The 27070-nt window shown below is 36.5% G+C and overlaps 1 protein-coding gene across 9 annotated transcripts in view; it reads left to right on the top strand.

Annotated features, from left to right (window-relative positions):
* The window catches only part of SLC4A4 (solute carrier family 4 member 4), a 523229-nt gene that overhangs the window by 459467 nt on the left and 36692 nt on the right, over positions 1-27070 (top strand). For all 9 annotated transcript variants that reach the window (XM_056803353.1, XM_007495656.3, XM_056803351.1 and 6 more), the window contains 3 exons: positions 12070-12261; positions 21347-21460; positions 21897-22058. In XM_056803353.1, coding sequence (XP_056659331.1) covers positions 12070-12261; positions 21347-21460; positions 21897-22058 — 468 coding nt within the window. The remainder of the gene's footprint in view (positions 1-12069; positions 12262-21346; positions 21461-21896; positions 22059-27070) is intronic.

Below are 27070 nucleotides of genomic sequence, written 5' to 3'. Positions count from 1 at the left end.
CTTATTTTTTGATGTCTCATTGAGCCATTAGATCCCACTCACCCAATTCTAAAATTTTAAGGCATCCTTTTCTTGAGCAGATTTTTGTATTTCTTTTTCTATTTGGTCAATACTACATTGTAAAGAGTTCTTTTCCTCAGCGAATTGTGTACCTGTTTTTCCTTGTGGCCAATTCTGCCTTTTAAGAAGTTATTCTCTTCAGTGCATTTTTGTATATATTTTTTCTAATTTGGCCAATTCTGCCTTTTTAGGAGTTCTCTTCATTGAATTTTTGTGCCTCTTTTACCAATTGGCCCTTTCTTTTTTTAAGATACTAATTTCTTCAGTATTTTTTTGTGGTTCCTTGACCAAGGTACTGATTCTTTTTTCGTGACTTTTTCTTGTATCCTCTCATTTCCTTTCCCAATTTTTCTTCTCCTTTTCTAAATTGATTTTTTGAATCCTTCTTGAGCTCTTCTATTAATTTTTTGGAAACCTGAGAGAAATTCACATTTTCCTTGGTGGTTTCGGATACAGCAGTATTGACCTTGTTCTCTTCTTCTGAGTTTGTATTTTGGTTGTTTCTTTTTTTTGTTGTTTGCAAATTTTCCAAATTAAAAAATATGAAAGTTGGACTCTGTAGAGAAGGGATGTTATCCACATCCAGAGAAAGAACTGGGGGAGTAGAAGCAGAGAAGAAAAACAATTGCTTGATCACATGAGTTGATGGGGATATGATTGGGTATATAGCCTCTAAATGATCACCCTAGTGCAAATATCAATAATATGGAAATAGGTTGTGATCAATGACACATGTAAAACCCAGTGGAATTGAGCATTGTCTATGGGAGGGGGTAGGAGAGGGGGAGGGAAAGAACATGAATCAGGTAACCATGAAAAATTTTTCTTAATTAATCTATTAAATAAAAAAATTAAAAAAACCAAATAAATAAAAAGTTGGACTCTATAACTGTGGTGAAGGGAGTGCTGTTTCAAGTTTCAGGTTCTTTGTACCTTTAGAGTTGGCTCTGGGGAATCTATTTGCTTTTAGTTCTTTTAAGGTGGTAAGATGTGTTTAATACTCTCCAGACCTTTCTCTGGTCTGTAAATAACCACAAACATTCTTTCTTGCTTTGGAACTATAATCAGGGTCCCCTGCTGCCCTGTGGCCACAAATGCTGGTGTGTGTGTGTGTGTATGTGTGTGTGTGTGTGTGTGTGTGTGTTAGTACTCTTCCTTTCCCTTGGACTATGTCCTGGGACTGGGATTTGGTTCTGAGTATGGGCAATGCAATGAGATTCTTGCACCTAGAGTCAGCAAAGGAACCTCTCCCAATCTCCTTAGAAGTTGTCCAACCCCTCTTATACCATACCATCCATAGCTAAAAGCTCTGAAAGAATTTTCTGCTGATTCAGCTGAGCTTAAGGTTCATTGCTTAAGTGGGGTCTGCTCTTGTGTGTTGCTTTGAGATCCACTTCTATCCTAGAGCAGTAGATAGCTTGTATTTTTTTTCTAAGTTATTTTGGGCAGAAAAATTACTTTGCCCTATATTTTGTGGATCATGCTGCTCCAGAATTTGTTTTGAGGCAATATATCATAATTTTTTGGAGATAATTTGATAGAAATCAGATGGGTCCATGTGCCATCTTGACTCCATCCCCTCTTTAGGCTACTATTTCTCCAACCTGTCTGTCATGACAATATTTTTAAATTAAATTTTCATTTTTAAACTCTTAAATAATTATTTTTTTATTTTGAATTCCTATCCTCCCTTAAGAAAATAAAATAAAAGTTGAACAAAACTATTATAACAATTAGAGTCAATCTAAGCAAATTTCCATTTGGCCATGTCTAAATTATGTCTCATTCTGCATCTTGAATCCCTTACCTCTCTGTCAGGAGAGACATACTTCATAAGCAGTTCTCTGGAATTATGGTCAATGATCACATTGGTCTGATTTCAGAAGTATTTCAGTAGCATTCATTTTTTACAATATCATGTTACAATATAAAATGACTATTTTACTCACTTCATTCTGCATCAGTTCATATGTGTCTTCCTAAGTTTCTCAGAATATCAATCATACTTTGTTCAGTCATTCAATTGATGTAAACTCCCTTAGTTTTCAGTTCTTGCTACCTTAAAAAATCTGCTATAAATATTTTTATACATGTAGATGCTTTTCCTCTTTCTTTGATTTCATATTGTGTAGCCTGAGAAGTGGTGTCACTGGGTCAAAGGATATGGACAGTTTAGTGACTCTTTAGTGGGTATCATTTCAACCTGTCATCTTTCCAAGACACTTCTATGGCCATTCTACTAAAACTACTTCCATGGTCCCTATTTGCTTGAAAGTAAAAATTTTAAAATCTATAAATCTGTCTATATGTATGTGTATCTATTAACTACCTACTTGTGATTCTATTACTTAGTTGTCAAAAGAGTGACCTCTATTGCATCTTTTTCAGCCTTATCTTATGTGGTTTTTTCCCCTATACTTTAGCATCCTAGCAAAATTGGACTGCTTAAAGATCTGATTTTTGTCTTGCTATATCCATTTTGAGTATCTTTATTCCAACTGTGTCCACATGTCTGCAGTGGATTTCTACTTCTCCTTTTGTTGTTTAATTGTATCCAACTTGTAAGGATAGCAAGGGAGAAGCTTGACTTGAATCTTGTTCTCAATTCACCCAACTTCTCTCTTGTTATGAAATCAGGCCAACCCCAAGATCAGACTTGTACTAAGATTTTATTTGGAAAGGGAAAGGAATGTAGGGAAGGGAAAAATGGAGCAGGATGCTCTGACAAGCTAACCCCCCAACAGCTGGGTCTAGAGGTTTGAGTCCAAGTCCCAAAGGACTCTGCCTCCTTTCTAGCTGTCAGTCTTCTTTATTTCTAAGCTAACATCTCTAGTTTTTAAATCTCAGTCAAATTCAAAGAAGGCAAAAGGGGAGACCAAGAAAGAAGCAGACTGGCTCAGATGAGAGGGTCCAAACCCAAATCCTTTCTACATTCTAGGGTTTTTGTTGGCAGGGGGGAGGAAGGTAGTAGACGACGAATTTCTCAATGGAAGCAGGTACACAGATAAGTAGGAAAGTTTCTCTCTTCTCCTTCTTGTGGCTGACCTCAGCCACCCAGGAAAAGTCCTCTCTGTTTCCCTTTCAAAGCTGGAAGGGCAGAGCTGTCCACAATTCTCCTCAGCCTAGAATCCTTTGCTGACTTTCAACTGCCACCAAGCTGCTTGTTCATCAAAGGTGCAGGGTTCTGCCAAGCTTCTCCTTTGCCATCCTTACAAACTCTTCATGACCCCATTTGGGGTTTTCTTGGCAAAGATACTGGAGTGGTTTGCCATTTCCTTCTCTAGCTCATTTTCCAGATTATGAAACTGAGGCAAACAAGGTTAAGTGACTTACCCAGGATCATACAGCTGGTGTCCAAAGCTGTTTTTGAACTCACATCTTCCTTATCCCATATACAGTATTTCTATTTATATTGGGTCACTTAGTTGCCTCATTCTATTTCTAGGTGAAGGCTATTAGAATGAATTACCAGAATGTCCTCAAGCTGTGAGAACTAGGAGAAGTGGTTCTCACAATTTAGAGGGGCAGTTCATTTTAAGAACCCAAGGTCTCTCCTCCCTCAAACTCAGATTAGTAATGTAAATATAATGCATTATATGGGTCCCTGAGTTTGGTAGGTCTCTGTAGAGAAGGAGAGTAATGTATTGACCATTTATGGGTTCATTTAATTTTTACATAAACAAATCTGCATTAGATGGAATGTGTTTTTCACCTGAGTGCTTGCCTGTGTGGTGAAAACTCTTTCCCATTGCTGTAAAGATAGAAATATGAACCAGATTTGAATGGCCCTAGGGCAAATCCTGAGTGAGAGCAAAATTAACTAAATTCCAAGGTTTCAGGGGAAACCTGAGATTTCCAAGAAGAACTACGCAAGAGAGATTTTATCAAGATGTACTAAAGATAGAATCTGAGCCACGTAATGAGTTTCAATTTGGTGCTATAGGTTATGTTTTGAAGCTCCTCACTTCCTTCAAGACCTTTCTTAGATGCTACCTTCCTCCATTAAGCCTGCCCTTACCCTTACCCAATTGAAACTGATCTCTCCCACCTCAAATTTCTCATAACTCTTTTCTTAAATCTCTTTACATTTTCGATAATCTTCCATTTATCAGATCTCATCTTTTCTTCTCTGTCAGATTAGTGCCCTGAAAGCATGATCTGCATCTTATACCTTTATTTCCAGTAGCTCTTACAGAATAAATACTTTAAAAGTCCATAATCAAATAATTGGGGAAATGGGCTGGGATCTGGACCATTACATTCACAAATGGTATAGTGGCTAGAGAGCTGGCATTGGAATCAGGAAGACCTGGGATTAAGTCCTGCCTCAAAAATACACAACACTGGTTGTGTGAACTTGGGCAAGTCACCCGGCACTTGGCACAGTGCCTGGCACATTGTAGGAGCTTCATAAACGTTTACTGAACTGAACTCTCTCTCAGTATCCTCTCAGGGTTTCAAACCATTACCTAAGCCCATAAGGACCATACAAGTTGCTAAACTCTGTCAGGGGAGGAGCTTTCTGTACAAGGAGTTTTCTTTCCAAGTAGTCTTTATGCAGATCTGGAAATCACAGAAGATATATATATATATATATATATATATATATATATTACCTATTAGTATTAATGATTATAATTTTATTCATATATATGTATGTATATATATGTATATATGTATATATACATGAATAAAATTATAATCATTAATAGTATTTTTATTAGTAATAGTAATTTTAATAGTAATTTTATTAGTAATAGTAATTTTAATAGTAATAGTAATATAATTTTATTCATATATATGTATGTATATATGTATATATATGTATATATACATGAATAAAATTATAATCATTAATAGTAATAGGTAGCATTTATACAAATAGCACTTTAAAGTTTGCAAAACCCTTTACAAATATTATCCATTTTATCCTCCATAGCAGCCCTGAGTGGTAGGTATAATTATTATCTCCATTGAACTGAAGGGGAAACTGAGACTGGCAGAGATTAAATAACTTGGCCAGGGCGACACAGTGTCTCAGTCATCTCTCCCAGACTCCAGGCTTAGTGTTCTGTCCACTATGTCACCTAGCTGCCTCTTACACAATAAATCAGTACAGTAAATCAGCAGATTAGGTGACCCAGGTGAATGGTGCCATGCTATTATAGGATTTCACAAGAAGGAGAAAGAACTGCTAGCAGAAGGGGTCAGGAAAGGCTTCCTTAAGGAAGTTATATTTGAAAGAAGCCCTTTTACATGAGAAGACTTTTATAGGGAAATAGAATTAAGGAGAAGGAAATCATAGTCAGGGAAACATGGTATGTATGACCAAAGGTTTGAAGATGGGTAAAATACAAGGTATAGTACAGAAGGTATAGGGCAGTGAGTATCATAATTTGATGGAAGCAAAACATTTTTGTAGAGGAGTTATGAAAAAAAAGATTGCAGAGGTAGATTGTGTCCAATTTTTAACAAAATTTAATATTTTCAAGACTCATAGTGTGAAACAAATCCCACCTCTGACAAAATCAGTTTACTTTCCAAATTTGAATTTGGAATTGTATTGATCAATCAATTAGAAAATGCATTATATATTACTGATTATTATATACTATATAATATGTATATTATCTATTTCCATATTATATTATATTTAATATATTATAAATTTTATATTATAATTATAATATAATAATCATAACTTTTATAAATTATATATATTATATTATATAAATTATAAATTTTATAAATAATTATAAATAAACAAAAGTTATACATAATTATAGTAATTTATATAATATATAATATATAATAATATATAATAATATAAAATATTATAAATATTATATCTATTTAATAGATGAAGAAACTGAGGCAGAGACTACATATCACTATATAAATAACTGTATATAGAGAGATATACTTTCCATAATATATAAATAGCTTCATATACATATATACATGCACACATACACATACATATATATACATAGGTATGTGTGTGCATGTGTGTGTGTATGTATGTGTGTGCATGTGTGTGTGTGTCCCAGGCTAGAAGTACAGTGACCACTCACAGGTCTGATTCTACCCTGATTGGTACAAGGGCTCTATATCTAACCTGGACCTGTTCTACGTTCCTGCCACCTACTTCTGCTCCAGTGGCTCACCATGTTGTTGCCATATTTAATTTTTATCCCATTTCAGCTCAGAACTCCTGAGCTCGAGTGATCTACTAGCCCTAGTCTCTCCCACTGGCTGGAAGTGTGTATGCCATCATATCCAGAAAGAATTAAATAATTTTTAAAAAGGCTAAATTGAGCAAAAGTATACATTTATTCCCACTGAACAATCTCAATGGATGAAAAATATAAAGGTATCATTATGGACAGGTAGAGCAGTCATTTATGTACTTTCTCATGAAATGAGATGCAGATTTCAAGAAGGCAGCTAGGTAACACAGAGGATAGAGCACCAGACCTGGATTTGGGAGGACCTAGCTTCAGATACTTCCCTGGACAGGTCATTTAACCCCAGTTGCCTTAGTTCTTGCCTCTCTTCTGTCTTAAAATTAATGCTGACAAAAGATAAGGATTAATAAAAAGGAAACCATGAAATCTTGTCTAATTATGCTCTTGGAGTTCACAAAAGTACATCCAATACTGTTGCTTCCTTGGAAGACTCTTGAGCAGAATTTTCATATATGCAATAACTTTCAGACTCGTTTTTTAATAATATCTCTGTGTCCACTTGATTTTAAGTTGTTCTGTAAGATATAATGTGACATCTGTGTGTACCAACTGTGGCATGTAGTGCATAATTGCAGTATACCTGTGCATAAAGGCTCTTTCTCTTAAACCTACAGGAAAGCAGCATGTCATTACCTTCTTTATCCAGCGAGGGAGTGACTGATCTGAGTTGCCTGCCAATTGGTACTCACCTCAAGTCCACTAGTCCAGCAGCCTCTTTTTAGCACATGCATAGATCTAGACTTCCCAAAATCTGTAGTAACCCCTTTGGCCACCAGAGGCCATTCAGTCTGCAGGCATCTAAGTTTTAGTGAAGGAAAACAGGACTTCCATGAAGCTGCACCAGTTAAGATTTTGATGTTTTTCTCTTATTGTAACCTGAATACATGCATTGCCCTCATTGATTTTAATTCTTCACAGGTTCCCCTAGTCCCAAGGTGAAGCTGATGATTCAAAGACAGGGTAGAGAGGGACAGGGCTGGCAAAACAATAGTTTCAAGTTGGTTGTTTCAACTGAGTCCAGACTCTATTGAATGAATGGCATGGAATATTATTTAAAATATTTTAAAATAGTAAATCTATAGCTTGAAAGTTCTAACTTTATGACTAAGTTTTCATCTCTCTGGACTTATGTTTCATATTCAGAAGACTCAGACCCTTATGTCATACTGTGATCATGTAATTTGTTGAATTTAGAAAAAAGAAAAAAGGAAAAAAAAGCACTGGACTTGGCTACCAAACCTTTCCACTTACCCTAGAATCTCTTCAAGGATGATGAGAACTTCCTGTATGTACCTCTTATGGCTCCTAGAAAAGGAGATGGTTGAGGGTCTGGGATCCAACTAGGCAGCCTTTCCCTGTTTCTCAGAATCAATATAGTTCTCCTCCATAGTTCAGGTCTTTGTCAACTTTAGATGGTGGGCAGCCCCAGCCATCCTAATGGAAGTCTAAGAGTCTCAATCAGATGCCTGGCAGTGTCTGTTTTCTTCCCACAGTCTGCCTGGCAGTAAGCAATTTCAAGGACAGGAGAAGGAAGAGAATAGCAGTAAAGTCTGGACACATATCTGAATTCTCTTATCATATACCATTGGTATCAATACCTCCTTTTCAATACTGTTGTTTAGATGGGGAGAACTGTGATCATCAGAACTACTCTACTGGAGACACAGATCTCTCCCTATCTCTCTCCCTCCCCCATTCTCTCTCTCTCTCTCTCTCTCTCTCTCTCTCTCTCTCTCTCTCTCTCTCTCTCTCTCTCTCTCTCTCTCTCTCTCTCTCTCTCTCTCTCTCTCTCTCTCTCTCTCTCTCTCTCTCTCTCTCTCTCTCTCTGTCTCTGTCTGTCTGTCTGTCTGTCTGTCTGTCTTCCTCAAATTATCTTCTTCACCCTAAGCCCATGGGAAAAATAATAAAAGTTCAAATGAATGAGAATATCAGCTTGTGTAGTGGAGGCAGAGAAGTCTCTGGAGTCCAAGTCCTGCCTTGGACACATATTAGCAGTAAGACCCTAGGCAGTTCTCTCTATGATTAAGTCTCCAAAGTACCAATCTGCATTGATAGAGGGTGTTTCCACACTGGGAGGACTATTCCTTCTTTACCTTCATGCCCTCTCCCCAGTTTATCCTGTATATATCCTGTTTGTTGCAGAGCTGTTTACATATTGTCTTCTCCATTAGACTGGCTATTCCTTGGGGGGCAGAGATTGTCCTTTGTATTCTCAGGGTTTAGCAGTGTCTGGCACTCAGCAGACACTTAGTATTAGTTGACTGACACTAATCAAATCATGGGCATGGCTGAAAATTTAAAGTTTATCAATGATTTTATGTCTTTGAGAAAGGTTTAGATAACTGAATGAGTCCCCCAATATGCTTCAGATCTTATCTTCTAATGTCTCTCCTCTACCACTAAATCTGTGTGATCTTAGGCAAGTGTTATTGCTCTTGTGCCCTTCATTTACAAACTATGTGTGTATCCTTCAGCCTAGAGATCTGTAACAAGGAGAAACAAGATGTAGGAAATGAGGTTTTCTTTAAGATCAAAGGTGATTCCCACAGCATTCCTCATAGTTCTGAACTCCCCAGCATGGTTTATTTGGTAATGGGCTATAAACTATATGTACCTCATCTAGTACCTCAACCATGGCCTTGGGGCCCAGTGACCCCCAAAGTCATATGGCTAAAAGGCTATGATGTCTACCCATAACCATGGTTTCTTTTTCTAGACAACCATTTGTTGTCTTCTGAAGTAACTGCTTCTGCTTGTTTCTTCTCCTTTATATTCTCTTTTCTCTAGGTTTTGACTTGTCTACTAGTTCTCTTCTCACCTATCTGAGCCCCCCTTGGTCACCCTTGCTGGATCTTCTTCTATGGCATGCTTTCTAACCATGGGTGTCCCCTAAGGCTATCCCAGGACCTCGTCTCCATCTATACTATTTCTCTTGTTTATCTCACCAACTCCCATGTATTCAATGGCCATTTCTGTGCAAATGATTCGTAGATCATTTTGTTTTGCCCTGACTTCTCTCCTAACTTCCCAACTGCTTGTTGGACATCTTAAAATGGAGGTCCAGTGGACGTCATCTTAAACTCAATATGTCTAAGACTGAATTCATTATCTTTCCCCCAATTCCTCTCCCTTACCAAAACTTCCTTTTATTGCTGAAAGTATTACTATTAACCCAGTCATGTTGGGTTATTTGGCTCTCCCTTATGTCTAGTCTCCCATATCCAATCTGTAGCTAAATTGCATCAATTCTACATTTCTTTTCCCTATCCTTTGGCTCTCAAAGGGCAACAGTTATGAAAATACAATCTGAGCCCCTATGATCTTCAGTTTGGGGCCCAAGACTTGGTAACCCTTGAAAGAAAAACGTACAAAAGAAAACTTTCCTAATTGCTTCTGGCAGTATCATTTATGATCATACAAATCACCAGAAGTGCCTGTTTTGACAAGTCTTATGTTGATCTTAGTTACATCTTAGCTATATCCCCTTGGAATACAACAAGCCTCTCTTTTATAATTATCAGGTTAACAGACTGGTGTTTTCATTCTCTTCTGTGGGGGAGACACTAAGTCCCAGTACAAGTCACTTTCATAAGCACAGGGACCAATCTTACCTGCTAGAGGGACCGTGGTTGTCACATTCAGTAATGCTAATGCTAGATAATGCCATAGACCTAGATAATAGTCCAGATCACTTTCCTTTTTATTATCCATTGTTAGTGTTTATTGATTTTTATACCTTCAGGATTTTGTACATAAAGAATATCCCATATCTCAAAATTTATTAATTAAAAATTAAATTTAAAATGAAGTTAACATTTTAAATTTAATAAAAGCAACCAACATGTTAAAATTAGATTTTAATTTTGATTAACATTTTAAAATTTTAAATAAAATTTTCAATTAATCTTCTAAAGAATAATTGGCTCAATAATAAGTACAAGGTGTAGGTCATTAACTGAGGATAATAGAATAATTAAGATGTTGTTAATGTCAGAGAGTATTAAGAGGCTCCAGTCCTCATGCTCTTTTGTCCTCAGTGGAAGCTGATTGTCAGAAAATGAGCATGATGGCAGCCTCTTCTTCTTGAGTGTATGGAATGTACAGGTACAACTAGCACCTCTGGTGTGAGGGCTTGATGAGCCATTTTCAGGATTGTTCACCTACTTTTGGTGTTTATCTTTCACCCAACTCTCACCTGTGGTTCCAAGAAGATGTAACCTGCACAGAGGCTGTAATCTCAACAGATGGGCCAAACAAGGTTGAGGGAACTGACAGCCCTCAAACCCATTAGTGAGTTAGGAGGATGTGTACATCAAGCATGTGAAGACTTCCTCTGGAGGAAGGGGTGGTTGAGAACAATTTGTCCCAATGGACATGAAGGCAAATAAAGCAGGTCCTATAAAGTCTTAGAGCTTGGTCAGACATTGAAGATGCCCAAGTCATCTACTATGTCCTGGGCCATCACCATTATCCTGACTTCTGTCTTGCCACTGGACTTTGATGACTCTGGAAGAGAAAATGAGACTGTGCAACACTGCCACTTAAATCCAATTTACATGCAAGCCAAGACATCACTCCATGAAGTCATTGGCCCTCTTCTAAATGAAGGATGAACAACAATGCTCAACATCACCTTATAGCATAGTATGTAAATGTACACTATTACCAAAGCTTTGTATTTTCTGACACCCCACATTCTTCTCTTCATAAATGTTTATGGAATGAAAAAAGAGAGGATGCCTTAGAGCCAGGCTTATTAATCTTTTTGTTTTGGTGGCCCCTTTGGCAATTTAATGAAGCCTATAGATACCCTTTTCAGAATCAAGTTCTTAAATGTGTAAAATAAAATACATAGGACTACAGAGGAAGCAAATTATATTGAAATATATTTGGATTTGAATAATTGAAATATATTTCAATATAATTTACTGCCTTTGTAGTCCTAGGTATTTTATTTTACACATTTATTATTATACATTTAATACCTGTGGTTGGTGAACTTAGTATATATATATATATATATATATATATATATATATATATATATACACACACACTCACACACATATATATTCATCAACCCCCAATTAAGAATGCTAAGAATTATGTTGAAGGGTGGCAAAGAGTGCCTTGAAACTTCAAGAGTTTAAAACTAATGTTTTAATTTGAATCAAGAAAGAAAAATGTATATTGTTTTGGTATTTTTTATTTATTCTATACTTCATTTTGAAAGCTAGGGAGAAATCTTATTCTGGGGGGGTGGAGTGATTAGATAATTCAGGTCCTCTGAGAAGAAGCTGATGACAGAATTTAGAAGTAAAATTATGGTACCTTCTTGCTGATTTAAAAATATTATAATTTTGCTGATTAAAATATTTGATGTTAATCTTTTAAAATAAAAGACCATACCTCTTAAATGCAAGTAAATGCACCTTACCAGTGGAAAAATAGCCCTTAAGAAAGTCTGTATTCAGCAATCTCAGATATAAAGCAAAGTATGATTAATCACCTATCAAAAATAAAGCTTGATAGGAGAGCAATTATGCAATTCAGTTGTTTGCACATTTGTGAGAAAATAACATGCTCTAAAAATCTGTGTTCTACTTTTTAAACAAGTTAATTTGTTTCAGTACCTTGCTTTCTGAGGTCTATGGGGGGGGGGTCCTTCAGATCAGGATCGGTGTTTCACTCTGGGGTAATAAATGGCAAATTTCTATGTCTCATATAATATTTTGAAATTTGGATTTTTTTTCTTCTTTAGTCTCATAATGCCACCATTGACTGGGCATCATTGTCCAAGAAGGAGTGTTTGAAGTATGGTGGGGAGCTCATGGGCAACAGCTGCAAATATGTTCCTGATATCACACTTATGTCCTTTATCCTCTTCCTTGGTACATACACATGTTCTATGGCCCTGAAGAAGTTCAAAACTAGTCGCTACTTTCCCACTATGGTAAGTCTTTAACTATTTAAAAGTCATTCAGGGGCAGCTGGTGGCTTAGTGGATAGAGTACCAGGCTTGGAGTTGGAAGGATCTGTCTTCAAATCTGTCTTCAGACACTTCTTAGCTGTGTGACTCTGAGAAACTCACTGTTTGCCTCAGTTTCCTCATCTGTAAAATGAGCTGCAAAAGGAAACGGTAAACCTCTAGTATCTCTGCCAAGAAAACCCCAAGTGGAGTCATAAAGAGTTGGGCATGACTGACACAACAACAAAAGGACAGAGAAGATGGTTAAGTGTCCTAAAGTCATTTGTAAATAAAGTCATTGGTTAAAGAAAGGAGGAGGGGTGGGCTAGCCTAATTGTCCCCAGTCAATTCTAGCTGGATGAGTTTAGGATGCCATGATTTGGAGTCTATCAGAAGCACTACTGTTCAAGTTGATTTGAATAAAAAGTCAGATTCCTAATAGCATCCTCAGGAAGAGGAATATAGAAAAATTTCCTTGCCTTCTTGAGAAAAGAGAGTCAATTTTGCTGCCTAGACTGTAGGCACTTATGTGTTAAACACCATCCTCGATGAACGTCTTTGTGGATGCTTTCTCAGAGATTCAAACAATTTTCAAGTAGATATCCATGAAACAATCGCATTCAGAATCAAAGACTTGAATTGAACTCTTTCTTTAGTTCATTTTCTAAACTTGGAATCAGAAAAACCTGAGGTCCAATCCCACCTCAAATCCTTACTAGCAAGCCATGGAAACTCTCTGAGCCTCAGTTTCCTCATCTGTAAAATGAGGGAGTTAGCTTTGATGAGTTCTCAGGCCCTTTCCAGCTCTATATCTAAGAACCTGAAATCTTTATTTTCTTGTCCCTGTGGATTTTTCTTTGGGCAGGAACTTTTTACCCTATGTGGGGACTCGATTTATTCCTTTCATTTTTCCTTCCTTTACTGCGGGAGTCCTCTTTTTTATTTAAACAGAATTGGACAGGTGCTATCTAAAACACAAGTAAGGGTTTTGTGGGCTTGGTTTGAGAACTGCTGAATATCCCATTTCCAATCAATTTAAGGGAGCTTTTTTTTTAGCTAAGTGTGCAGAGATGATATAATTCCCAAGTTGCTAATGGCTCTGCAGATGTCTAGAATGTCTCCTGTTTTGATAGATCAAGGTCATTCCAGGTATACCAAGAGAGAAGGACAAGTAAGTGTGTGTGTGTATATATATATATATATATATATATACACATTAATATATAATTATATATTATATACACATTATATATTCTATAATTATATATAACATATATAATAAGAATATATTCTATATATCTATCTCTATGTCTCTATCTATATGTCTCTATATATAGAATATATTCTATAATTATATATAAATATAGTGTTATATATAATATATATATTATATATACTTTATATATAAGAGCAACTAGAACAATCAAACTATGTATTTATATTTATATATATTCCAGTTGTTCTAGTTGCTCTGGGCTAAGTATTCCCAGAATGGTTCTTACCTGCCTATGCCAGAAACAGGACAACCTCCCCCCCCCCAGGATTATTACAAGCAGTAGTTTCCAAGGGTAGTAGAGTTGTATAGCCTTCCTTTAACATTCTCATTTAAAGAATTCCAGTACCCCAGATACCAGCATCTTTCCACAAACTTGGCATCCAAGTATAATATGAACTTGATATAAAAACAGGGATTTGTTAGTTCAGGAAATTCATCACATGCTTTAACAATGTAAGCTGGGGGCAATTAGTGGATTGAGAGTCAGATCTAGGGACCAAAGGTCTCTAGTTCAAATGTGCCCTCAGATACTTCCTAGCTGAGTGACCCTGGGCAAGTCACTCAACCCTTATTGTCTAGCCCTTACCACGCTTCTACCTTGGAACTAATACTTAGTATTGATTCTAAGATAGAAGGTAAGGATTAAAAAATATGAAGACTGACACCTTCTCTGTAACTTAGATTGTTAGAGGCTCATGGACTTGTCTAGGGTCACATAGCCAGTAAATGTCAAAATTGGGACTTAAGTTGAATTTTTTCTGATTAAGACCCCCTTTCAATGGACTATACCATGCTGCTCACTCTGTTAGAGATAAGAAGAATTGTATACACCAAAAATATTTCATGCTTTTCTCTTGGTGCTGTTTCCATTTGTCAAGATTTATTTCTCGAGGTGATTTTTGTGATCCCTACAGACCACCTGGACAGAAAGAGAAAAAAGTGGAGGAGTTCAGGTTACAAATAAGACATGTTGACAAAGAGGCATGGTTCACTAGTAATGGGAAACCTCAACTCCCCAGATGTGTTGGAGCTTTCTCTCAATTAAAAGCAGTACAGCTAATAACATTTATTCTTGCCTTAATAGTAATTTAATCCTTCAGAAAGCAAAGGAACTATCACAGAGGAATTCTGTTTTGGATCTGATTCTCACCAACTGAGAGGAACTAGTTGATGGGTTAGAAATGATGAGAACCTTGAGGAGAAAAGCTTTCTGCTTCCTAGAGTTTGTGATAGAGGAGAAGAGGAAAACTGGGCATCATTGGACACACACACGAGATTTTGAAGGGTTTAGAGGAAACATAGGTAGTATTCCAACTATTTAAATTCTTCAAGAGAATTCAGTGTGAGTTGGAAACTCTCAAGAATGACATTCCAAAAATATAAAAGATTGAGTTAATTCTGAAAAAGCACATGTGTCTGCACAAAGAACCCACCAAAATGTATTTTTTGAATGATACGGAGCAAGGGAAAATTAGATGATGAGATAATAAGTGTTAATTGGAAAAAAACTCTTGTTCTTATTTTGCTATTGTTTTCTCTGCCAGAGGACAGCGAATCACCTTTACAATGGAAAGAACAGAACAAAAATGATTGATGGGGAGTCGATTTCCCAAGTATTTGAGGGGATGTAAAAGAACATCTAGCCCACCTTGAGAAATTTTCTTTCTTCCACAAATGGAATTGCTGGGTGAGATTGCTAAACCCCTGGCAGTAATTTGTGAAAGACTACATATAGGATGTTCCAAAAGTCTTGGAGTACTTTTAAGTATTAACCCATTAATGCTCCAGGACTTTTGGAAAACCCCATAGAACAGGTCTGGTGTCCCAGGACTGGAGAAGGACAATAAGAGTTAGAATTTCATATTTATAAAGTATTTATGGTTTGCAAAGAATTTTATAAATATTATTTCATTTGATCCACAGACGATCCCAGGAGGCAGTATTATTATCCCCATTTTACAGGTGAAGAAATTTAGGCAAAAATAGGTTAAGTGATTTCATCACAAAGGATCACAAAACTAATGGTTGAGGCATGATTTGAATTCAAGTCTTCTAGGCTCCAGTTTATCACTGCAACACTTCCCTGACTTACTAATGTCCAAATTTTTAGTTTTCATTTTTTAAGGGGATGTAGAATAGATTCATCAAGCTAGAAGTCATTTGATTCTCAGTAGAATTCTAGGATGTTTCATTAAAGATATGGTCAGAGAAGGTCTAGGAAGAGAATTCTTATTTATGTGAAGTCTTTCTTGTTAAGTCTAGGGGACTTTTCCAGAGGTTTCCCTTTGTTCTTCTCAGTAGTGGTCCTTTCATATACAGAGAATACTCTCTCAGAATGCAAGGAAGATCAGTATATTTTTATTTGGAGGAAAAAATCTGTTATAAAAGTACAGACAGCAGGGATTCCTCTTTTCCTTTTCCCATGATGTTTCAGGTCCTCCTTCCAGCAGGGAAAATTTGCCACAGCCTCCCTTCTTACCAATAAACATAAAAATGGAGATAATAATGCATGTATAGTACATGGAAAATAATATCATAGTGTTGTAAACCTAATGTTTATTACTTCTATTAACTGAGGGCCTTTGTGATGTTTTTAGAAACCACGAGTTACATTAGAAAATAAAATTTTCCTAGCGTAGCCCTCAAAGACCACATTTCAAGTTACTGAGCTCCCTCTTTGTCTTACCTACTCAGATAGGTAGGTACCAATTTATTTAAATGTATCTTCTGTGTACATATTCTAAAATATCTACCTTCCTCTGTGAATAGTTCGAGGATCTGAGCTGTTCAGAGAAAAACTTTAAAAAAATGCGTAATAAATCAGAAACTCATTGTACTGATGGGCTCTGTTGTGTTTCAGGTTTAATGAGACCTGACTGGAATTTTGAGTAATAAAACTCCGAATAAAGTTAGAGGATTATAGATTTTGGAATTGGATTGGCTCTTAGATGCCATCTAAATTCAACCCCCTCATTTTACAGATGAAGAAACCAAGACCCAAGCTGCAAATGACTTCTTCAAGTTCCATATTTAGTGGCAGAGTGGGAATTTGAACCCAAGTCCTTGGACTTCTAATTCATCCCACTTTCTGTAGTACCACATTACCTATGGAATCACATTGGCCCTGCCTTATTTTAAAATCCATCTTTGAAATGTTATATTGTGGCTTCAGTGCAGTATTGTTACCATAATCAATTGTATTTCCTACTTCTAATATAATATATAACATAACATCATATAATAAAACATAACATTGTATAATATATAATATACAACATATTTAATTTAGATAATATATTAGATATATTTTCTAACTATACATTTAATAAACATATATAATATGTTATATTATAGATAATTATATAGCATGATTTATAACAATAAATAATAAATATGGCATATTATAATATAATAATAAATATTTTATATAATATATCACATATAATATATATGCTATAAATGATATAATATAATAATAAAAATCTTTATGAGTTCAAATCTGACCTCAGATGTTTACTAGCTGTTTGACCCTGGGCAAGTCATGTAATCCTGTTTGCCTCAGTTTCCTCATCTATAAAATGATATAGAAAAGGAAATGGCAAACTATTCCAGAATCTATGCCAAGAAAACTCCAAATAGAGTCATGGAGAGTCAGCCACAGCTGAAAAACGACTGAACAACAACCACCATAATAGTTATAATTATCATTACAGAGAGTCAAGGGCATATCCAATTTTTCATGCAAATGCTAATTTATCCCATTACTTGGAATGTACAGAACACCAAGCATTTGGAAAGAATATATGGGAAAGAAGCTGTTTTAGAGAAGTTAAAAAAATAACTATATTTATTGATTGCCCACAGGTCACATTATACTGTATTAGACACTTACATCAACATCCCCTCCAGTGAGAACAACTCTGGAGGCGAAATATTCTTTTGTCGCGGTTAATTTAACAACAGCAGTAATTCTGCAAAGTGAAAACAGAATGTTCTCTGGGGTGTCAGCAAGATTAAAATCACTTTTCCCCCTCAAAGATTAATTGGCTCCTCGTTGTTGTTAAATCCCATTCTCACTATTTCAATAATTAATATCATAGCATCACTTGTGAATTGGGTGATTATAATGGGTGTCTTAGTTATTGTTTTGCTAAATCATTGAAGGATAGATTTTGGATCTTTGAAAGTCCTTTCCCAGGTCCCTCCTACTATCATCATTCCTTTAGTTTGGTATTTTTATCATTATATAAATTGACTGCTCCTATCTAGATTCATTGCAATATCTTCCAATTAATTCTGTCAAGAATGAGGATCTCCCTATAAAGCTCTTCTATTTTCCTTCTTGCCTCCAGAAAGAAGGGGGGGGGAGAAAAACCTTCAGAACTGGGCACTTATTCCATTTAGCACTCATTCTTGAGTTTATGGATATTTTGTTTTGTTTTTTGTTCATTTTTGCTGACATTCTCTCTTTTAAGTACCTTGGTTGAAAGAAGTTAGGGTATACTGACATATGCTACAACAGCTGTTTATTCACCATATTTGCATTTTTCTTTTCTGTTAAAAAACAGGCCCATGTTAAAACAAACAAATAAAACCCCTCTCACTCACTCACCTTGGACTGGGCACTTTGTTGTCTCTGCCAATAAGAGTGGAACATTAGTGAAGAGGAAGCCAGAAATGACTCCAAGTTTGTTCTAAATGGGCCCCCACCAATGGTGATGTTTGGCTATAATTGTTTTGATGCTCCTCAATTCAACAGAAAGGGCATAAGATCTTGTGGGAGTGAATTTTCTCACAAATGGTCTGGCATATCTAGTCACTGACAGAAGGTGATAGGCAAATAGACTTCAGGGTCTCTTCATTTAGATTTGATTTGATTTCTAAATCTATCCATCTATCCATCTGTAGTGAACCTTCCATGAACCCATGGGAAAGAGTTCCTCTTCCCAGGTGTTTGTGACATACTATTCCTGCTGAGTATGCAAAAGCATAGAATTCTCAGTTCAAGGCTGCATAAACAATTCCAAGAACTATTGAGAACTGGTCAACTCCCCTGTTCAAATTCGTGGGGAGGGGAAGGTGTTTCTCTTGAGGAAAGCTTTATAACCTGTGTAGCTGCATACAATAAATGTTCATTATCCCTGCTTTGATAATGTTCCAGTCTTTCGTTATTGCAACTCTGTAGCTGTCCCCGACATCCATCTATCCATCCATCCATCTATCTATCTATCTATCTTCTTACCTTCTTAGAATGAATACTGTATATTTATTCCAAGGAAGAAGAGTAGTAAAGACTAGTCAATGGGGGATCAATGACTTGCCCAGAATCACACAGATTTGAATGTAGAACCTTCCATCTCTAGATCTAGCTCTCAATCCACTAAGCCACCTAATTGATTCCCAATTTCCATATTTTTTAAATGTTTCATTTTTGTGAGGTCTTCAAGCAGAACAAATTTGATATATTTGAATAATGGTGCCTAGAAGGAATTAGATGTTTATGTCCTACCCCATACAGCAGCTAGGTGACATTGGATAGAGTGCTAGTCCTGGAGTCAGGAAGACTCATTTCCCTGACTTCAAATCTGGCCTCAGACCCTTAGGAAGCTGTCTTTTAACCCTGTTTCCTCATCTGTAAAATGAGCTGGAGAAGAAAATGGCAAACCATTCCAGTATCTTTGCCAGAAAAACCCCAAATGGGATAATGAAGATTTGGAAATGACTGAAAATGACTCAATAACAAAAACTTGCACCAGATATTTATTATTTATGGGACTCTTGGCCAGGTCCCTTTTATCTCTATTTTCTTGTCTGTAAAATAAGGTGTCCTCCATGCCCCCTTTCAAATCCAAATCTATGATCCTAAAATTATTTTTTTTTCTAAACTTGTTTGCCTAACAAAATGAGGACTCAGAGAAAACACTCCCATATAAGAACTCAAGCCACAGGGTGTTTATCCTCACTTCATTGGGGGATGCTTTAGGGAGGAATTTCCTGTACGCGTACAACATATATTTTACAAATTCCAGTTTAAAATATTTTCACTTCCTGCTAAAAATGACACTTCTTCCTGTCTGACACTTAATTGAAGAATTTTGATATAGACTTTGTAGTGGCCTGGAAAAAATCCTTTTAATTTTCTTATGAGCTTAACCTCAACCCTTTATGATAGGAATTAGAGGTTAAGCAGTAAATACTCCCCAGGACAGGTCTGTAAGACTGGTTGATTATGTGAAACAAGTCCTTTATGGTAAATAAATAGGATTATATAATTGGGTCCCAATAGGGTCTGGCTCTTAAAATTGCCTTCAAAATAGATGGAAATTCTTTTGAATACCTATTCAGTAAACACTTATTAAGTATCTACTGTATTCAAAGTATTTGAGTAGGATGGGGAAATCCTGGTCTTTATGGAACTTAATATCGAATAAACAGAAAAGAAAGGAAAGCCTGGTAGAGAGCATTGATATACACTCACACTTAGAAGGCAGGACATAGATGGTGATTGACAGAGAATCAAGAAGGATGAGTCAGGGAAGTAAAAGACACTGAGAGTAGTGTCTAAAGATGCCAAAACAACAGAGAATGTATTACCAAGGAAGAGAGTGTGGAGACAAGTATCAAACGGTCAAGACAGGTGAAGACTGAGAAAAAGAACACTGCATTTGGAAATTAAGATGTCATTGGTAACTTTGGAGAAAGTGGGTTCTGTAAGACTTAAATTAATGTCCAATATTTCAAGTATTATTTTTATAAAGTTAGAACCACATGACTAAGTTTTTCTACCTTCTCAAAAATCCCTACTCCACCAAAGCCACCACTGGAAGGGAAAAAAAAAAGGCAGGGCTACCCTAAATCTATATCCTGTCTATGTCAGCACTTAACAACAGAAAGTGAGTAGAGTGCTGGGAATTGTAGTTTTGCTGGGGATCATAGGTTTTAGGGTAACAGATTCTAATTACATAGTTCAGTTGAGTGGTAAGGTCAAAAAGCAACATGAGAAGAGAATGAGAAGAAAAAGTAACATTTATAGTTTTACAGAGCAACTTAATCCATGGACTTATTTGATCAGAATTTTTATCTTCCTTTTTTCATGAGTAAATGAATGACTTTTTAAAAATTTATTTATTTTACAATATTTTTTTCCATGTTTACATGATTAATTTTCTTTTCCTCCCCTCTTCCCTTCCTTTTTTCTGAGCTGGCAAGCAATTCCACTGGGTTGTACAAATGTTGTCAATGAGTGAATAAATGATAAAGCACCTATTACACACTTAACTGGGGTAAAAAAAAATCTGTTATGCCACTAAAAGAGATAACAATAATTTCTCCACATTCTCCCAGAACTAAAATACCATTTGCCGCTTGATAAAGTTCTAACTTTGGACCTATTTTATCATGGTAGCAGTTCATTATGGCTGAGCAATCAAGTGAAAATATAATTTATTTATCTTCCTTTTTATCTTCTGTCTTAGAATCAGTACTGTATATTGGCTCCAAGGGAGAACAGTGGTAAGGACAAGGCAATTGGGGTTAAGTGACTTGTTCAGGATCACACAGCTAGGAAGTGTTTGAGTTCAAATTTGAACCCAGGACCTCCCATCTCTAGTCCTGGTTCTCCATCCTGAGCCACCTAGCTGTCTCCAACAATATAATGTATACATTGTTGAAACTGTAGTATGATGCTTCCAGTCCCACAGCCCTGAGACAATGACATGATTATCTTCCACTTAAAGAAAAACTTCATTCTCATGGATATTAATCTCTTCAATGGTATCTTATTTCTTCTTTTAGGCAAGAAAACTTATTAGTGACTTTGCCATTATCCTGTCCATCCTCATTTTTTGTATTATCGATGCCTTGGTAGGTGTGGACACTCCAAAACTAATTGTGCCAAGTGAATTCAAGGTAGGTGAAGCCACACTCTCTCACTTTCTCTCTCTGTCTCTCTCACTATCTGTTTTTCCTCAATTTCACTGTCCTTCTCTTTTTCCATATCTGTTTCTCTCTGTCTCTCTGGGTCTGTCTGTCTGTCTCTCTCTCGAAATATGGGCCTTTTGTTCTGTAGTCTGTCACAATTTCCTGTGAACTAGCTTTTTAGAATTCTTTATTGATTTACCAAAATACTTTATGATTTGGGATGGAGGGGTTAGAGTCATTCTCATCTCTATGGGCAACAATGCAAGTTGATTGATAAACCTTTAGACGTATCCAAATGAAAACCATAAGAGCCAAAGTATATCTTAGGGGTTGATTTATCCTTATTGGGTGAGCATGCTTACCTCATAATGTATTATTATTGTTATTATTCTGATTTTTCTTCCTTCTCTCTTTGTTCTCAAAGCCAACAAGTCCCAATCGAGGCTGGTTTGTTCCACCCTTTGGAGGGAACCCCTGGTGGGTGTACCTTGCAGCTGCTATTCCTGCCTTGCTGGTCACCATTCTGATTTTCATGGACCAACAAATCACAGCTGTTATTGTCAATAGAAAAGAACATAAACTCAAGGTGAGCTCCCCTTTATTATAATGTGCCATTGTTTGTACATTTTGTTACCATTGTAATAAATGTCTTTTCCTCTTTTAAACATCCCTTCAAAGGCTCTAATTCTGATAGAATCTGGAGTTTAGAACAATATGTGTGTGTGTGTGTGTGTGTGTGTGTGTGTGTGTGTGTATCAGTTCATTTTATCTTCACTACAACTCTGGGAGGTAGATGCTATTCTTATCTCTGTTTTACAGATGAAACTGAGTCAGAGAGGTAAAATGATTCAACTAATAAGTGTCTAATGCTACCTTTGAACAGAAGGTGTTCCTGTAGTCTCTTTACTGAACCACCTCATTGTGGAAAGCCAAATAGTGCTGACTGGATCCACCATGAATGGATATTGCATAAACTTACAAGGGCAACTAGGTGGAACAGTGAATTCTGGAGGACTTATCTTCCTGAGTTCAAATCTGGTCTCACGCATTTGCTAGCTTTGTGCCCCTGGGGTGAGTCACTTAACTCTATTTGCCTCACTTTCTTTATCTATAAAATGAGTGGAAGAAGGAAATGACACTCTAGTATTTCTGCCCAGAAACCCCAAAAGGGATCACAAAGAGTTGTATATAACTGAAAACTACCGAACAACAACAACAACAAAAAGCCAACCGGATTCAAATGAATTCTCACTATGGCATGGCAATCCTTTTACATCTTTTTAATAAATTCATTCTCCTGCTCATTACATTTCTAACTTTTCCACATCTCTGGTCCATATGGTTTGCTTATCTCATCTAAAACAGCTCTCACTTGATACAGATTCTAATCACCCTTCACCTGAAGTCTTACACTGGATTCCTGATTGACTTCTTGGCTTCAAGTCTATCTTTAAGTCAATCCATTTTTGCATTCAACTGCCAAAATAATTTAAAAAAATTTTAAAGCATAGAACTTACTATGTCACCCCTCTACTCAATAAGCTCCAGCTGCTTCTTCTTCCCTCCAGAATCAATATAGTTGTCCAATTGACATTTAAAGCCTTCCTCACCTGACCCTTTCTGACCTTTTCAATCTTCTTATACTTTTCTTGCCCCCATAAGTTCTCTAATCAGTCTCTAATCAGCCTACTTGATATTCTTCACAGAGGACACCCCATTTCCTGATTCTGCATCTTGGCATTAGCTATCCCCCATGCTTAGAATGCTTTCACTCATCACCTCTGCTTACCGCTTTCCATTAGAACTCAGCCCAAGCCTCACTTTCTGCTGGACACTTTTAAGCATTATTTACATGCTGTCTCCTCCATTAGAATGGAAGCTTCTGGAGGACAAGGACATGTTTTTGCCTTTTTTAAAATTCCTAGTGCTCAGCACTTAATAAATGCTTGCTCAATGTCTGAATGGCTGAGTGACTCACAGTTGCCAATAGATTAGTAAAGTAATTGTTTTCCTCATTCCTTTACTATTAGTTTATTTTCTGGCAAATACACGCAGATACTATCTCTGTGTTTCATTGGAAATGCTGCTTCTACAAAGTCAGCAAGCTCTGGTAACATTCTCATTTTCTAATACACAGAAGTTGTAAATGAATCATTTCAAAAAGGTACCATTCTCCTCTGCAATGGCCAGCTCTGCATATATATATATATATATATATATATATATATATATATATATATATATATATGCATCAGATATATAAATCCTCAGGGATATGGAGCAGACAGAGGCAAGATGCTGGGGAAAAGGAGGGACAAGTTTGCTTCCACTTGGTGTATATATATTATATACATATATTATAGGATGGTTTTCATCAGACATCAGTAAATACTTTACATAGCTGCATTTTATAGGAAATAAATTCCATAATTGCTGTGTCATTATAATAGAGGCTCAAGAAAGATTCAATTAGGGGAAAATGAGTAGTACCATTGTGACTCCTTTGTCTTAAAATTATAGCTAATCACAATAAGTTTTGCCCATGTATTTTTTTTTTTTTGCTTGCCAAATACCACTAGCTGTCACTGTGTACTGAAGAAATACAGGGTGTTATCCAGAAGAGGGGATGATATCTATTTCCATCAGATTGGTGACAATTTTTAAGTTGAAAAATGGCTTATTATTATTATCTTCATAGGTCTATCTAGTACAGAAGTTCTTATGCTGGGGTCCATAGAGAGATAGATTTCAAGGAGCCCATTAACTAGGATGGGAAAACAAAAATTATGGATTTATTTTCATTATCCTCTAATTGAAATTTAATATTATCTTCAGTCTGAATTTTTTAAAAGCATGATTTCAAGAAAGGATCCGTAGGCTTGATTAAACTTCCAAAGGGGATGTGACACTAAAGGTATGAAGAACTTTGGGCAAGTATGGATTGGCTGTGCTGGCTCAACCAGGTACACCTGGCCCATGCTTGAAGAAGATGTTAGCAGTAATTCTGAGTTCACGTTTATGAGCTGTGAGCTTTTGAGAAAACTTCTGAACCTCTATTTTCTTTTTCATAAACAAAAGAACATTCCTTCTTCTCGCTCCATCTCCAAGAAGTGTTATGCCAACTAGTCAGATGAATATAGGCGTTGAGTATACAAATAAAAAGCTCTTGTCACATTTAGGATTTCTTATTTGAAAACATTCCTCTGAGTAGCATGGACTGCTGTCTGAATGCAGCCCTTTTTTTTTTTTAACCTGTGGATAGAATAATATCAAAGGGCATTTCACCATGAATCCAATAGTTCCAAAAGCTGTTCTCTTCAGGGTGAATTGCACTCACATGGAGTTAAAGAAGGGCAGTCAATTAATCACAAGAGAGCTGTGATTGCGTCTCTAATTTGGAAAGCCAAGGACTACTTGAAAATGATTAAGAAGGGAAGGCTGAGATGCCGAGCGAGACAAAAACATTATGATATTAAAAGCAGCATGTTTTCAGAGAGCATTTGTTTCGGCAGTGAGTCAAGCCGAGTTGGCTGGCTCACATTGGTATTGGACCCATTTATCCACTCTGCTGAACAGCTTTGTAATGATGTCAGAATGCCAGAGTACTTGGCTTTTGTTGGCCCTCACTCTGCTTAGTTATTTCTCCCAGTATTCCTGCAGGGACTTCTTGAACAAACCAGAGTTCACAGAGGTTGTGACTTCTCCAAGGTCAGTCACAGAACCATTAACATAGTCAGGAAATAGAATTTGTGATCTTCTCCCTTGGAATCTAATGTCCTTGATAGGCTGTGGCATGTCTAGGAAAAGGAAAGAGACTCACAGAAAGAGGTAGGAATGGGTGAATAGAACTGTAATAATAAATTTAGAGAGAACTACAAATAATTTGAAGTCAGAATTTAAGAACTATTCAAATGGTGCTCAACTGCAGCCCTTCCTTTCCATTTTTAATGGCACCACCAGTTCCAAGGCCACTCTATATGACTTCACTCTGCTCTAATGCAATTAGTGAGGTCATATCTGATCTCCTTGCCCACAGTCTTTCATTCTCTCCCCAATCCATCCTGAACAACACTGCCAGATTCATTTTTCTAAAACACTTCTTGGATATTCCCATTCTCCCATGCAAAGACTTTTCCCTTAGTGGCTTCCCATTTTCTACTGTATCAAGTGCCAATGCTTTATGTTCATAACCCTCCATGATTATGACCCAGATACCCTTTCTAGCCTTATTCTCTTACTAAGTCTCCACACTTGACCTGTGTTCTGGCCAGATTGGATAGTTAACCTTGCCCCTTAGGCCTTGCCCCCTTTCTAGTCTCAAACATTTGCACATGACTGGAATTCCCTGGCCCTTATCTCTACCAAAAGTCTATCCATCATTCCAGACAACTGCTTCTTCCATGCAGTTTTTCCTGAATATTTATTCCCTTTTTTCTTCTCTTTTTCTCCCCTTTAATCTCCCATTACAAAGTCTTCCTTTCTTTCTTATGGCCCTCATATACTGCCTTATACAATAGTTTTTGGATCCCTTTCATGATTTTATTAGTGTGGCCACTTTTTAAAAAAAATCCATACCTTATATCTCAGAATAAATACTGTGCATTGGTTTCAAGGCAGAAAAGCAGTAAAGGCTAAGCTACTGGGATTAAGTGACTTGCTCAGGGTCACACATCTAAGAACTATCTGAGGACAGATTTCAACCTAGGATGTCCCATCTCTAGGCCTCTCTCTCAGTCCACTGATACATTATTATATCGTTACATAATAATAATTTATATTTCTGTTATATTAATCCTACATAAATGCATATTTATATAATATCTTTATAAACAAATTTACCATTTATAAAATAGATGACTAAATATGTATTGCCTATATGAATTTTTAATAATAAATGTAATATATGTAAATATGTTATTGCTGTATCAATTTATTATATAATATAGTTTATTTATACTTCTACATATACTTTTTATGTAGATATACATGCTTATATACACATATACATGGCTTGTGTTTGTTTATATATATGTCCCTTCCTGTTCATGTAGATGTAGAGTTTTATGTGCATATACATAGTCTTCCCCATAAGAATATATGCACTCTCTGTCAGTACATAAAAGATCCATCCTCTGGAAGATGGAAGGTAATTTCTGAGGGATGGGATTAACAAAGACCTCCTGCAGAAGATGGCATTGAAGCCTTGAGGAAAGCCAAGGGTTCTAAAGAGGAAGACCATTCCAGGCAGAAAAATAAGGAATGGCATACTGTAGACTATGTTCTTCAGGTGTGGTAGCCTCCCCTTGATTTCTTTGTTTCAGAGAGGAGAAAGGAAAAGGCATAAGCATTTAAGTGCCTGCTATATGTCAGGCACGTTGATCCTCATAACAATCCTTTGAGGTAGGTGCTATCATCTTACAGTTGAGGAAACTCAGGCAAACAGAGAGGGTAAAGTCATTTGCCTAGGATCACGCAACTGGTGCTTGAGGCCACCTTTGAACTTTGGTCTTACTGACGGCAGGCTCACCATTCCATGCACTGTATTGCTCCCTAGCTTCCTCTGAGGACCCTTGGGTACCAATGCTACATCTAAACAAG

The sequence above is a fragment of the Monodelphis domestica genome, chromosome 6 (assembly GCF_027887165.1).
Source record: "Monodelphis domestica isolate mMonDom1 chromosome 6, mMonDom1.pri, whole genome shotgun sequence".
NCBI lineage: Eukaryota > Metazoa > Chordata > Mammalia > Didelphimorphia > Didelphidae > Monodelphis > Monodelphis domestica.
This window is presented reverse-complemented; position numbering and strand designations above follow the sequence as displayed.